The following is a 15,739-nucleotide window of genomic DNA, read 5'->3' as shown; positions in this document are numbered from 1 at the left end:
AACTTGAATCTAATCAGGTCTTTAGAACCACCTCTCAGTTTATAGCAAATACAGTGTTACAAAATAAGAAGTTAAATTGTGCCATTAAGAAATAATTGGAGAAATCCAGAACTGGGGCATTCTGAGACACTTTGTGTTTTCTGAAAGTGAATGTCATGGAAAGAAAAAAAATAGGTGTGGGGCATTCTGGTTTAAAAGAGGAAAGATTCATAATAATCATGTAGTACATGACCCTTGATTGGATCTTGGTTTATAAAAATTCCTTTAAGAGCTTTTTTTGGTGATAAATAGGAAAACTTGAATGTAGAGTGGATACGCAATGACATTAGGAAGTAACTGTTCATTTTCTTAGAGTGAAATGGTGTTTTGATTATGTAGGAGAATATTAGGACTTGTATGCTACAGTCTTTAGGGCTGGTGTCATAAAGTTTGCAACTTACTTTCACATGGTTCCGCAAACATTTAGGTAGATAAATATATGGATATAGCTATAGATAAAGCAAACATGACCAAATGTTAATAATTACTGAATTTAATTGGTAAATACGCATTTGTTTATTATACTATTCTTTTAAGTTTTTGAGTGTTTGAAAATGTTTGCATAAAAAATGTGGCTAGGAGGAGATTACAGTAAAAAACTGTACCTGACTTGCTCCTTCCTCCCATCTCAAATGTCTAACCATTGATGGGAGCAGTAATGAGTACAGAAATGATTAGGCATTAGGAACAGAGCAGTAGCTGTGCAGTTTCCAGAAACTGGAGAATTATTCCTCAGCTTGTTACATTTCTAGAGCAACAAGTCAACATTTAAAAATGGAAATTAGAAATATATTTGGTTGGATTCTAGAGTTTCTCATATACCCTCACTTATCTTAACTGACAGTAATTTGACAGCAACATAAAACATTTTGTAGTCAATGTTGACTTTTTCTTATAGCCTGCTAAGCCCCAACCCCCAGCCCGGCCTCCACCTCCTGTGCTTCCATCAAATCGAGCTCCTCCTGCTACTGCTCCAGCTCCAGTGGGGACAGGCACCGCTCCGCCAGCTCCGTCACACGCTCCTGGTTCAGCAGCTCCCCCTCCACAGGCCCAGGGACCCCCATATCCTACCTATCCAGGATATCCCGGGTAAGGCTGCAACTGAATATCTGAATGAATTGGCTAATGTTTCCAGCTCTGGTTAGCCTTTTAAAAACAGGGTTACCCCTTCTCTAATGGAGGTGTCATGAATGAATAATCTGCATTGTCAGTTTACACAGAAATGAAAATAATTTTACAGGCACTTATTTGAGCAATTGAATGGCTATTTCCCAGGCTTATTTATGTTTTTAGTTTTTACATGCTGGATTCATCTTAAATCTCTTCTCTATGGAATGTAGAATGTGTTTCCTTGGTCGTCTTTATTTTGGTGATCAACGGATAGGCACCTTTTCTGAACTTAGGAAGACTGATAAGGCCTCGCTTATGTACCTGTACTTTGAAATATTGGCATTCTGACAGACTGTTGAACACGACTCTAATTACGGCATGTGCTTTCTTAAAGAACAGCTTTCTTTGTGATAATTTTTTAATCTTAAAAATCCAGACATTTGACTACCTCTTAAGATGTGCTCCAGACTTTGCTTTGTAAGTACATTCTGTCTTCCAAATATTAAAACTTTGTTAACGGTGAATTTATGTGCATTACAGTGAGTATTGAATCTTGTGAATCAGGAAGGTACTTAGGTTGTTACATTAAAATTAAGGGTCTCCATTTTTATTCCTAGTTAATAGTTTAATATTTAGTCTTATTTCCATTATAGTATTATTTTCTGGATAGTATTAAATACTCGATATTCTTTTATCTCAAGTATTAACAGATAGGAACACTTTTTTTCTAATAAGTACCTTGAAATAGCTATTTTTTTTTCTCCCTAATGTTCTCTGCTAGACTGAGAAATAGAGAAAAATGACTTTCTTGAAAAAAACTTGGTTTTAGAATAATTGTTACATTTCATTTTCCAGTATTTGATTTACCAATCCCTTTTTTTGTTTGTTTGTTTTCTTTTCATCAGGTATTGCCAAATGCCCATGCCCATGGGCTACAATCCTTACGCATACGGCCAGTATAATATGCCATATCCGCCAGTGTATCACCAGAGCCCTGGACAGGCTCCATACCCAGGACCCCAGCAGCCTTCATACCCCTTCCCTCAGCCCCCACAGCAGTCTTACTATCCACAGCAGTAATATGTCAGCTCAGAAGCTCAGCTGGTTCAGTTCAAAGGGAAAGAAGTACCAACCCTGCAATAAGTGTACTAAACTCTATGTTCTGGTTAATATAACGTACTCTGTTATACTGAACACAGTGTATAATTTCTGTCTGTGGCTGAAAGCTAAAAACTGTGCCCCAGTTCCACATTTGATTGCACACTGAGAGATGCTGCTGTTGCAGTACAAACACTATAATAGGTATAATAGGATTTGAAATAAATTACATTTCAGCTCATAAAAGTTGAAAATGAGAAATTAAACCCACAAGTGAAACGTTTGAAATTATTATACTTATGTCTACATAAGACGTGGTTGGGACATCAGATACTTACAATGATGGTTTAAGTACTGATATTCAAGAAAACTAAGTTTTCTTTCTCTTTTGGTTTATCAGTTTGGTTTAATTTCCATACTATTTTGCATAATCAAAGCGTTGTAAATCTTATAATTTAAAAATAAATTACTTAAGAACAGTTGTCATTGTTATGTTTTGTCATTGATTCTCATTACTGTCTAATTTCTTTCTGGTATTAGTCTCTCATTTTATATGTACATAAGTTAAACAGATAACTGTGTTTAAGTGCATGATTAGTGCAAGTTAATAGTCAGGTTTATAGGAAAACCAAAAGAATAGTACCATAATTTATCTTTCATATGCTGATTAGTAAATTAATTTTGACATTTATTTTGAAAAGTCCTATAATGTGGGAGAAACACAATTGCTACCAAAGATTATTCAAATAAATATACAAATAAATATGTATATTTAAAGTTTTATTAGCCTCCAAGAAACTGATACAAATTCTGATAATAATTTTTTCCCTTTTTTTCATAACCTATTTAAAATAAATACATATCATGGATAGTACTGTTTAATGTAATGGAATTGTTTAAAGAAAATTTGCTGTACCCTTCTATTCCTTTTTTCCACCTTACTGTCTTAACTTAGTAACATTTAATGCACAATGTATCTGAGTCAATCTAAGCCCTTTTCATTTTATGCTCCTAAAATACTAGACTATTTCATAATTCAGGGAGCGTACAAAACAATTGTTGGGAGCATATGCCAATTCTGGAATAGCCTGTATATTTAATATTAAGCTCTGCTGTTAGGATAATTAATCACTGTATAAACCTCAGTAAAAATAGTGAGACATGCATCATGGAGTGAGTAAAAGAGAAAGGTATGAGTTGTCTAATAGTGGGATTTGTTTTGTGTGAGGTTCGTTTCTGAACACATCAGGCATATGAGCAGATTTCCAATGAATCTGTTTATGTTTATTTTCTAAGTTTTGATGCTCACCTTTTCTGCATTATTGTTACATTTAAATGATACTGTCATTTGGTCCACTGTTCTTTTCATTGACATTTTGGGTTTATATTTTAAATGTTGGACTGGAGGTGTGATTGTAAAAGGGAGTGCATTGGTTAAAAAATATATGTACATTTAAAAAATCTTACTTTGTTGTTGTACGTAGAAAACATGAAGGCATGTTACAAATGACCTTTCCATGGAATATTGAAATTGGTTTAAAGTCCAATAGTTAAAACCTTGGCAAAAGTAGTTTTTTACATACCATAGCTAAATTTTATTAATGTGGAATCATCAAACTATGACATAGGCTTTTTTGACACTTATGTAAAAGGCATTAAAGTTCTACATTCTTATTATTCTTACTATTCATGGTATCCTATACTAACATGAGATACTCAGAGTTAGGGGTATTCCAAATTGCTAGTTTATTCTTACTAATGCAGAAAAAAACAAAAAACAAATTGGCCTGAATATTCTCTTGGGGAAAGAAGGCTCTAAGAAGAGTAAGAGCATCAGAGGGGCGAAAGAGGTTAGAAGGCCACTTAGCCCATTCTGTGTGCTAAGCCAGGCCTGCTCCTAGAGAGCCACGGGAAATTGTTCAGAAACTGTTAGAAAGGAGGCTCTAAAGCCCCAAGTGGCAGCCTCTTCCATCATGCCTGACTCGCTCAAAGACTTTTTTACACAGTAATGCAGACCCACTCTCTGGTCAGTTCACTCATCCTTTAGGTAACTGTGGATGCATTTTTTGGTTGCCTGTGTCTGGGTACAGATGACCAGATTTCTGCAGCCCTTCCTTGCTGGGGCTGTCCTCATAGCGTTTCTAGTTTCATTAGGGTAGCTCATGGTAAGAAGTTTATGTTAGTCTGTTTTGCATTCTAACAAGCCAGGAAGCCCCCACTGGGATTATGTTTGTTACCAGACTTTCTTGTCCTTTGCTTAACTTCTTATATTCCACAGAATACCCTAAAAAGGTGTTATGGACAATGGTATTCATCTAGAGGTAGGAAAGTGTCAACTCTGGTTTAGGTATTTTGTTACCTATGTTTATAATTAGACTTTTTGATAATTTTCCTAAACTAAAGAAACCATTCCCAGACCATTTAAGTTTGGGTTTGGAATACTGTTTTTAAAAGGACTGCAAGTAATGAAGCTCTGCATGGAGAAGCTAGTCAGAAGTAGGGGGGAAAAGCCTCACTTCTCCAATTTCTTGTTCCTAGTTGGAGACAAATAGCTTGACTTCTCAGTCTGGTGTAAAGTATTGGTCTACTCCCATGTCCTTTGATTTTTATTCTCAGTTAAGAAGAACAGTTATATGTCACTGCAAACCAGTCAGTCTTTGTGAGACATTCCTGTACCCATAACCCCGGTTTCTTCGCAGTTTATAATCTCTCCTTCCCCAAATGTAAGTAGTTAACAGAAAAAAAGAACAAGATTTCACAGAACCTTCTGTCCCTGACACTCTATCCCAGTCAGCAGCCTTTCTAGTTAAAACAGATTTTAAAAATGTTTCCATTAGAGCTTTACAAAGTTTGCAAAAGTGCTTTATACACATTTTCTAATTTCATAAACATGATAAAATGCAGTTTGTTCAGTAGGTTTCAGTTTGCTAATGGGGATTTTTTTTTTTTTCTTTTAATGATTGGTATATCTTGAAGAATCTTGCTACAACCTAGTGGCATCTCTCTTTCTCTCTTTGTAAACACTTCTGCAATTATTAGTTGATTCACAGTACAGAACAGGATACAAAGTAGGGAAAAACTGCTATAGTGTTAAAATTACTAGTATAAAAATAGACTGTAGAATTAAATGGTTGATTATAAGATTTACATGGAAGAGCTAAGAAGGAAAAATTATATTTTTAAAGAAAAAGAGAATATTCAGGCTTTATTTCTGGTATGAAGTTTATATTTTTTAAAAAAATCCTATATTATCACACCAGAGATTTTAGATTCTTTTCTGGTTACAAACACTGCTGGTAGTTGGATTATATTTTTATTGTATTCATTTCTCTTAGGGGGAAAATTGTAAAGCAACAAAAGGGTTCCAGATGAATGTATCCTAGAAATAAAAGTTGAAAGATTCTTACTTCCTTGGAGTATGAATTCTTATTTGAAGTGTTTATCCTTCAGCTTTATAGTTTCTGCAGTTTGACAAATGGTGGTTTGGGAAATAAAAAAATACCCACTCTGACTAAATGCGTGAGACCGTGTTTAAATGTTTTCTTACAGCGGTCAGCCCCATACTTGATCCATGGATGGACTGTTTTTCATTAGTTGTGATTTGCCCCAGTTTTTTTTTTTTTAAACAAGCAAAACCCATCGTAATTTTGTGTGTGTGTGTTTTTTTAATTAACATACAACGTATTATTTGTTTCAGGGGTGCAGGTCTGTGAGGAATCTTCTCAGGTGTCATTTCTTGGGGGGGTTAATTTTTGGAAATGTATGGTATGTTATTCAGTTGGTTAGGAAAGGGGAGGTGGTGAAATGTGTTCATGTTTTATTCTTAAATTTTTTGAAATGTGTTCGTCTTTTAAAACATTTTCTTTCTACTTCCATGTTTTAAGGTCAGATGCAACTGTTTTATTATGTAGCTCACAATGCACAATTTATCCGAAAGTGTGTTGATGCTGTATGTCTTCCAAATTTGTTGAACAAACTGGCTCCAGGAATGAATCAATAGTCTGGATCCCTATTATATAAATTTTAAATACATCAACTGGGCATAGTTAAATCTTACTTCTTTTTTTTTTTTTTTTTTTAGTTTAATCTTACTTCTGTTTTCACCTATCTGGCATCTGGGTCGGAGAGTACAGAGTTCACACTAGGGGCTTGGACACGTAGATTGTTTGCAGTGAGAGGCCAGTGCCTGGTGCTTGGGTTGTGCTGCAGTCTAAAGAGCAAGGAGCAGCTTCATGTGCTGGGGTGGCTTTAGCATTTACTTCGTCAAGTCGCATGGGGCTGGCTTAGGAACTGCAGAGAGCAGGCTTCAGCTTGCCCGGAGCCTGTGTACCAGAGAGCCTCAGGCCACTGCCAACCAATGTCCCCATTGGCTCACAGGCTCTCCTGTGTATATAATCAGTCCACGCACATCCTGAGTGTCTGCCTCAGCATCCCGCCTACAAGGGACCCTGGCTTCTGTCAGTTCTGTGGCTCCTGATACTCTTCCTTCGCGTTTAGAAGTTGCTTAGTCCCTTTCAACTAATGAACAGGCTCATGTCTGTTACCGTTTAATTTACTCTTAAGTTTTACTGTATTTTTAACTCTCTTTATGTATTTTGAAGTCATGTGATTCATATTCATGTTAATTATGTCTATTGTGAACATGAAATGACTGTTCCTTTTCCACCTTGTAATATTTTTTGTTATTAAAATTGCCACCATTGTGTTCTTTTTGGATGCATTAGCAAAATTTCTAAATTATGTGTGCTTGCCTTAGTTATAGGTGTTCAGATGTAGTTACTGGACCCAATCAGATTTTTTTTTCTTTTTTGTGGCTAATCGAATAGGAAAGTTTCACTTGCAACTTTGTTAAAATTGTAATTATATGATCTTTTGATCATTTTGTTTGGTATATTTTGTCTTCTCTGGTTCCTTTTCTTGTCTTTAATTGCTTGGATTATGTTTACTCTCTTCTAGTTATTTGGAACATTAATACTTTTCTTATCACACCACCCCCAGCCAAATCTTGCCTTTTAAAAAATTTTTTTATAAACAGGATTTAGATTGCTATTGTTAATGCACTATTATTTTTACAGTAGGCATCCTCTCTGGATTATAATAATTGGACTTTGCTTGCGTTTTGTTTGTGTTTCTCTTCAGTTTTTTTTTTTTTTTTAAGATTTTATTTATTTACTCGACAGAGAGAGATCACAAGTAGGCAGAAAGAGAGAGAGGGAAGCAGGCTCCCCGCTGAGCAGAGAGCCCGATGCGGGACTCGATCCCAGGACCCTGAGATCATGACCTGAGCCGAAGGCAGCGGCTTAACCCACTGAGCCACCCAGGTGCCCCTCTTCAGTTTTATATTACTCAGTTTACAAAATACATTAACATGGCAGAGCTGGGTCTCCTCCCTTTTTCATCTTGGGGTGGCCTTTGACCATTTAGGATGTTTGATCTTGTTGTCTGTCTTACATCAAATCCCCTAGTGCTTCCAGTCTTGTGGCTTTTCTGTTACCAGTAAGCACCTGATCCCAGACAAGGGACCCCTGTGAAGGGCCAATGCCTTCTTTTTCTACCAGAACCTAGAAGAAGGGATAAAGAAGAACCTTCACCCCTACAACCTTCACCACCCACCACAATAGATTGGGCTGCATCATATGTTCTTTTAAAATTTAGTGTACTTTTTGAGTAAGTATATACACGTGGTATAAATTACAAGAGGCAAGAAAAGGCATGTGATGAAACAATGTCTCATCCAGTTTCCTTCCTTGGAGACAGTGTCTGCTACCAGCACGCACAGAGTTCAAATTGTCTTTAGGGTTATCAACTCCCAGCAGCAGATGTGATGTGACCTTCTGTGGAAGGGAGGCAGTGAACTGTGACAGTTGGATCTAAAACCAAAGTTTGCCTTGGCTTCCTTTCTTTCATAAAGACCAAAGACTGCCTTTTTAGCTGGAAACTTCACAGACTTTGTTTGAAGTGCAGGTACACCTGGCATTATTTGCACTAATGACATGTCTTGAACAGTCACTAATCTCTAATCCCATTATGCTTTATGAGTTTTCGTAATTACCCAGAGTAGATCTCACAATTTTTGACAGTATTTGTATTTCAGACTGATACTTAATTTTTCAGCAAGAAAACTTTCTAACATTGGAGCATAGAAAATAAACTGCACCTAAAAGAACAGAACATAAGCACATTTAATTTTACTTTGTGGTAGACAGCATAATGACCTCCCAAACACGTCTCTGTCTTATTCCTCGGGACCCATGAGTATATTAGGCTGCAAAGTGGGAGAATTAGGGTTGTAGGTAGAATTAAGGTTGCTACCCTGCTGACCTTAAAATAGGTACTTTACCCTAAATTACCGGTGGGCCCCATGTAATCACAGGTTGCCTTAAAAGTGAAAAGAGGGAGACAGGCAAGGGAGAAACGGATGGCAGCCTGAGAACGACTCAACTCCATCAACCCTGCTGGCTTTGAAGATGGAGCCATGGGAACATGAGCCAAGGAAAGTGGCAGCCTCTAGAAATAGGAAAAGGGGAGGAAACAGATTCTCCCCTAGAGCTGATAGAGGGGACACTGTTCCACCAAAACCTCGACTGTAGCTCAGTGAATCTTATTTTGGACTTCTGATCTCAAGAGCTGTAAGATTATTTGTGTTGTCTTTTAAAAAAATACCTTATTTATTTACTTGACAGAGTGAGAGGGAACACAAGCAGGGGGAGTGGGAGACAGAGAAGCAGGCTTCCCGTTGAGCAGGGAGCCTGATGTGGGGCTCAATCCTAGGACCCTGGGATCATGACCTGAGTGGAAAGCAGATGCTTAACAACTGAGCCACCCAGGCGCCCCTAATTTGTGTTGTCTGAAGTCACTAAGTTTGTGGTCATTTATTACAGCAGCAATAGTAAGTGAATTATACTCAGTCTGGTCTATGAACAGGTAGTTTCCTCATTGGGCTCCCTGGGTTATACGGAATAAACGACATACCCTAGCTTCCCTTGTGAGCAGAGAGGTGGAGATCTACAACACAGTGGTGACTCCCCAGAGGATGTATAGGCCCGAGTGCCAAAAACCAAAACCAAGACGAACAACCTGGGTTTTTTTCTTGCCTTTTAACACGCCTTGTAGTTGTTGAAAGGCAGACATGCTGTATTGGGTCAGAGAAGCTGAGGTAAATAGACCTGTAGTGAGAGGGTTTGTATTTTTCTGGTGAGTTAGATTGTGTTTACTGTTTTCTGGAGGTTTGTAAGCCAAGTTCCCTCTAGTGTTCTTGTTTTTTTGTTTCTTCTATTGTTTCCTTAGGAACTCCTTAAAGGGAATCCCAGCCTCCCTGTCCTTGCAGCTGTAATCCTCTTAACTACCTGGGAGCCCTGCTGATAGGGTCGGGCTGCAGGCGGGAGGAGTGTGGGCTCGAACTTTCACCAGTGCCTCCCAGCGCTCCCCCACGCCTTATCAGACAGGATGGTTGAGGACCCCGGAACCGGGCGGGCGTTGTCCACCCCCCCCCCCCCCCCAAGCTGGTTCGGCTCTGATGACGCGGCTCCCCCTGCAGGCAGGCAGAGAACGGAACAGTCTTTTGGTTCATCTCCTTTTCCGGTGCTGGAAGTTGGAGGAGGTTTTCTCAGTCCTCCCCGTGGAAACCTGGTGGGGCTCCTGGAGCCAAAACTCATGAAATAGGGGGGCCCTTCCATCTAAGCCTGGGCCCCAGAAGCTTTTAACTCGAGCTAGTCCTTCGCTCTGTTTCAGTGTTTTGTCCATTCTGGTTTATTTTCCTCCCAGACCCTGGGGAGCGGTGATTTCCTGCCTTTGCCCGTTGCTCCAGTTTGGGGCCTGTGTCCCCCGTGACCTCAGTGCTCCAAATGCTCTAAGAGGAATGGTTGGTTTTCAGTTTGGCCTTTTCCTTGTGTGTGTGGAGTGGTCACATGTCAGAGCAGAAACTGGAGATTAAATGAACTTTTTGATATAAACTCTGGAGCCTGGGGCGCCTGGGTGACTCAGTTGGTGAAGCATCTGACTCTTATTTCCTCTCCCGCCATGATCTCAGGGTTGTGAGGTCGAGCCTTGCCCAGGAGTCTGTGCTCAGCAGATTGACAGCCTCTCCCTCTGCCCCTCCTCCCACTCGTGTGTGCATGTGCGAGTGTGCACACATGCGCGCGCACTCTTAAAAAAAAACACAAGCCTTTCTTTCTTTCTTTCTTTTTTTTTTTTAAGATTTTATTTATTTATTTGACAGAGATCACAAGTAGGCGGAGAGAGAGAGAGGAAGGGAAGCAGGCTCCCTGCTGAGCAGAGAGCCCGATGCGGGGCTCGATCCCAGGACCCTGGGATCATGACCTGAGCCGAAGGCAAAGGCTTTAACCCACTGAGCCACCCAGGCGCCCCAACACAAGCCTTTCTTTCTTTTTTTTTTTTAATTTTTTATTTATTTTCAGCGTAACAGTATTCATTGTTTTTTCACCACACCCAGTGCTCCATGCAATCTGTGCCCTCCCTAATACCCACCACCTGGTTCCCCCAACCTCCCACACCCCCGCCCCTTCAAAACCCTCAGGTTCTTTTTCAGAGTCCATAGTCTCTCATGGTTCACCTCTCCTTCCAATTTCCCTCAGCTCCCTTCTCCTCTCCATCTACCCTTGTCCTCTATATTATTTGTTATGCTCCATAAATAAGTGAAACCATATGATACTTGACTCTCTCTGCTTGACTTATTTCACTCAGCATAATCTCTTCCAGTCCTGTCCATGTTGCTACAAAAGTTGGGTATTCGTCCTTTCTGATGGAGGCATAATACTCCATAGTGTATATGGACCACATCTTCCTTATCCATTCATCCATTGAAGGGCATCTTGGTTCTTTCCACAGTTTGGCAACCGTGGCCATTGCTGCTATAAACATTGGGGTACAGATGGCCCTTCTTTTCACTACATCTGTATCTTTGGGGTAAATACCCAGTAGTGCAATTGCAGGGTCATAGGGAAGCTCTATTTTTAATTTCTTGAGGAATCTCCACACTGTTCTCTAAAGTGGCTGCACCAACTTGCATTCCCACCAACAGTGTAAGAGGGTTCCCCTTTCTCCACATCCTCTCCAACACACGTTTCCTGTCTTGCTAATTTTGGCCATTCTAACTGGCAAGGATGCCCACTCTCACCACTCTTGTTCTACATAGTATTAGAAGTCCTAGCAACAGCAATCAGACAACAAAGAGAAATAAAAGGTATCCAAATTGGCAAGGAAGAAGTCAAACTCTCTCTCTTCGCAGATGATATGATTCTTTATATGGAAAACCCGAAAGACTCCACCCCCAAACTACTAGAACTCATACAGCAATTCAGTAATGTGGCAGGATACAAAGTCAATGTCCAGAAATCAGTGGCTTTCTTATACACTAACAATGAAAATACAGAAAGGCAAATTAGAGAATCGATTCCATTTACTATAGCACCAAGAACCATAAGATACCTCGGAATAAACCTAACCAAAGAGGTTAAAGATCTGTACCCGAGGAACTACAGAACACTCCTAAAAGAAATTGAAGAAGACACAAAAAGATGGAAGACCATTCCATGCTCTTGCGTCGGAAGAATAAACATTGTTAAAATGTCTACACTGCCCAGAGCAATCTATACTTTTAATGCCATTCCGATAAAAATTCCACCGGTATTTTTCAAAGAGCTGGAGCAAATAATCCTAAAATTTGTATGGAATCAGAAGAGACCCCGAATTGCTAAGGAAATGTTGAAAAACAAAAATAAAACTGGCGGCATCACGTTACCTGATTTCAAGCTTTACTACAAAGCTGTGATCACCAAGACAGCATGGTACTGGCATAAAAACAGATGCATAGACCAGGAACAGAGTAGAGAGCCCAAATATGGACCCTCAACTCTATGGTCAAATAATCTTCGACAAAACAGGAAAAAATATTCAGTGGAAAAAAGACAGTCTCTTCAATAAATGGTGCTGGGAAAACTGGACAGCTATATGTAGAAGAATGAAACTTGACCATTCTCTTACACCGTACACAAAGATAAACTCAAAATGGATAAAAGACCTCAACGTGAGACAGGAATCCATCAGAATCCTCGAGGAGAACATAGGCAGTAACCTCTGATATCAGCCACAGCAACTTCTTTCAAGATATGTCTCCAAAGGCGAAGGAAACAAAAGCGAAAATGAACTTTTGGGACTTCATCAAGATCAAAAGCTTCTGCACAGCAAAAGAAACAGTCAACAAAACAAAGAGGCAACCCACGGAATGGGAGAAGATATTTGCAAATGACAGTACAGACAAAAGGTTGATATCCAGGATCTATAAATAACTCCTCAAACTCAACACACACAAAACAGACAATCATATTAAAAAATGGGCAGAAGATATGAACAGACACTTCTCCAAAGAAGACATACAAATGGCTATCAGACACATGAAAAAATGTTCATCATCACTAGCCATCAGGGAGATTCAAATAAAAAACACAAGCCTTTCTTAAACTTAGAATGATCTCTCTTCCATGTGCTTTTTGACTGCCCTCTGAAATTCCTATTGTTATGATGCTTGATCCCCCTCATATGTTTTCTGTGTGCCTAGCATATAAATATTCAATAATATCAGTCATTTTTTTACCCATTATTTTATTTTTTTTAAAGATTTTATTTATTTATTTGACAGAGAGAGATCACAAGTAGGCAGAGAGGCAGGCAGAGAGAGTGCGAGGGAAGCAGGCTCCCTGCCAAGCAGAGAGCCCGATGTGGGACTCGATCCCAGGACCCCGAGATCATGACCCGAGCCGAAGGCAACGGCTTAAACCACTGAGCCACCCAGGCGCCCCTACCCATTATTTTAATCTTCAAACTTTTTCTCTCTCAGTTCTGGGAGACTTTCTTGAAATGGTTTCCCTTTCCTCCCCGCTATTTTTTACGTAGGCTTCATACCCAATGCGGAGCTCAACATGGGGCTTGAACCCAGAACCGTGAGATTAAGACCTGAGCCAAAATCAAGAGTCAGACTCCCAGGTGCCCTGAAATGTTTTTTTTTTTTTTTAGGATTTTCAAAAGATTTTATTTATTTGAGAGAGAGAAAGAGAGTGCACGAGTCGGAGGAGGGAAAGAGGGAGAGGCAGAAGCGGACTCCCCACTGAGCAGGGAACCTGATGTGCGGCTTGATCCCAGGACCCTGGGATCACGACCCAAGCCAAAGGCAGATGCTTAACCGACTGAACCACACAGGGGCCCCAGAAATGGTTTTTGTATTAGTTATAAGAAATTGGCTCCCATATTTATGGAGGCTGAGCAGTTCCAAGATCTGCAGTCTCTGGTCCTGAGCACCAGGAAAGCTAACGATAGGAATTCCAGTTCAGGAGAAGACATGCCCGCCTCTGAGAACATCAGGCAGGGAGCAGATTCTCTCTGGCTCAGCTTTTTGTTCTATTCAGGCTTTCAGTGGGTTCCAGGAAGCCTGCCCCTATTCGGGAGGCGGTCTGCTTTACTAAGTCTACTGGTTCAAGTGTGAATCTCATCCAGAAACACCCTCACAGACACACCCAGAATACTGTTCAACTCTGTGTGGACACACCCTGGCCCAGTCAGGTCGACAGGTAACGTTAGCCATCAGAGACTTCTAACTCAGAATTCATTTTTCTGCAGCATTTACTCTTCCACACCCCATCTCCAAAGCCTTTTTAATTTGGCTGCCACAGATATATTTTGTTGCTGTCTTTACCAGTTTCACATTTCCCTCCATGGCCAACCACTGCTGCGTTCCTAGTAGTTACTCTATTTCATCTAATAGTGACTTGCTCAACATCGACTATCCAGTTCAACTTCTAGGCACGCTACTGTGTCTTTCAGTAATGATTCATTATGCTTCATAAGAACCCTATGAAAGTGATATTATTTGATTCACAGTCCAAACAGAGGAGTCGCTGGCTGTGGATAAGTTGAGCCACTCGTCCGAGGTCACATGGCTGCTTCGTAGATGAGCTGGGGCTGGGCTCTCGCTCACCTGCTGGCCTCTGATCTCAATATCTCTAAGGACAAGCAGCGCTTCCTCTTCTGTGCTGCTGTTGCTGCAGCCGCCAAAAATAGCTAACGTTTATTGAGTGTCCGTCATGTTCCAGGTCCTCTTCTAGGCGTTCAAAATCCACTGCCTTATCTAAACAACCACTTACGAGGTGGCCACTAGCTTCGCCCCAGTTTACAGGAGAGGCAGAAACAAGGCTTGGAGAGACTGAGTCCCGGGGGCTGGCATGTCAAGGAGCTGAGCCCTCATTGAGATGAAACTTTAAGAGGTTCTGAAGTCTCCCCTGTTGCTTGGAGTATGTTTTATAAGAGGGCATTTGCTCCCATTTCTTACATGCATCTCTCTCTCTCTCTTTTTAAAATTTTATTTATTTATTTGACAGAGACAGTGAGAGAGGGAACACAAGCAGGGGGAGTGGGAGATGGAGAAGCAGGCTCCCTGCCGAGCAGAGAGTCTGATGCGGGGCTTGATCCCAGGACCCTGAGATCGTGACCTGAACCAATGCATAGATGCCAACATGCATCTATGTCTTTAACCATTCATTTTCTTCTCCCTAGTAATTCAGCGTTGTATGTTGAGAGACTCCTTATTGTTCGAGGTCCTGGGATGCAGCTGTGCCCGCAAGGAATTTCTATTCTAGGAGAGTGAAGTTGACCTGGGAACCACGGTGGGTTTAAGGTGGGTGTTACATTATGAATTTGTGTGAGGGTGCTCTCCATGTTTTCCTCCTTGTTTTCAGCTCCAGCCGGGTAGCCAAGCCCTTTATTCCTGTGCAGGGGTTGCATGCTGTGTGGGGTGCAGAACCCCCTGGCGTCTTTGGGAGTAGGAGATGAAGGAAGTGGCAAAATCTCAGAGGAGTTAGCTCTTTGTTGTAGAGGGATCGCAGCTTTCCCAGAGAGGGTGTTGCAGCATGTGAAGTGGGGCGTCCATGAGGCTGGGTGCCATGGTGTGGGGACCCCGGGCCCGGCACCAGCTTGGGCATTTGTATGGGGAGCCAGTAATGGCTGAGACTGAATTTCTCACCAGCCTGTGGGATGGGCTTTACTGAGTAAACAAATGGACGTTCCTTGGGCACCTGGTGCAGTTAGCTTTGGTTGACAGCCACCTACCACCGCATCGGGGCCGCCCCCGGGACAGCGAAGGATGTTTGCTGTGCACGCCCGCAGTCATGGTCTCAGGCAGCACTGCATTCATTTGGGTGGGTTGGCTGGGATCCCGCTGGAGGACTGGCCAGCAGAAGTAAGGGGGCTCTCAGGGCCTCGGTCCGGTACAGGATGAGATGGGGTTCAAAAGACTAAATGGTTTTGTGCACTGGTTAGATATGGGGGCTGGGAGAATGGAGAGGAGTAAGTCATGTGTGTGGCAGGGCTGAGGAGACTGATTTTTCACATTCCCAGGAGGCAGGGTGCCCCGTGCCTGGGAGGTAGGTGCCTGGATCCTAACATGGCCCTAGTCTGGTCATACTGTGGAAGGCCTAGGCCAAGC

General features: G+C 41.1%; 1 protein-coding gene across 2 annotated transcripts in view; it reads left to right on the top strand.

Moving 5' to 3' along the window:
* PDCD6IP (programmed cell death 6 interacting protein) overlaps positions 1-2,726 on the top strand; it is a 79,789-nt gene extending 77,063 nt beyond the window's left edge. For both annotated transcript variants that reach the window (XM_080815179.1, XM_080815178.1), the window contains exons 17-18: positions 938-1,128; positions 2,055-2,726. In XM_080815179.1, coding sequence (XP_080671305.1) covers positions 938-1,128; positions 2,055-2,229 — 366 coding nt within the window. In that variant the 3' untranslated portion in view covers positions 2,230-2,726. The remainder of the gene's footprint in view (positions 1-937; positions 1,129-2,054) is intronic.
* Positions 2,727-15,739: the final 13,013 nt, after the last annotated feature.

Source organism: Martes martes (genome assembly GCF_963455335.1).
Source record: "Martes martes genome assembly, chromosome: 1".
Taxonomy (NCBI): domain Eukaryota; kingdom Metazoa; phylum Chordata; class Mammalia; order Carnivora; family Mustelidae; genus Martes; species Martes martes.
The sequence above is the reverse complement of the archived record's forward strand: the minus strand, read 5'-3'. Positions and strand labels throughout refer to the sequence as shown.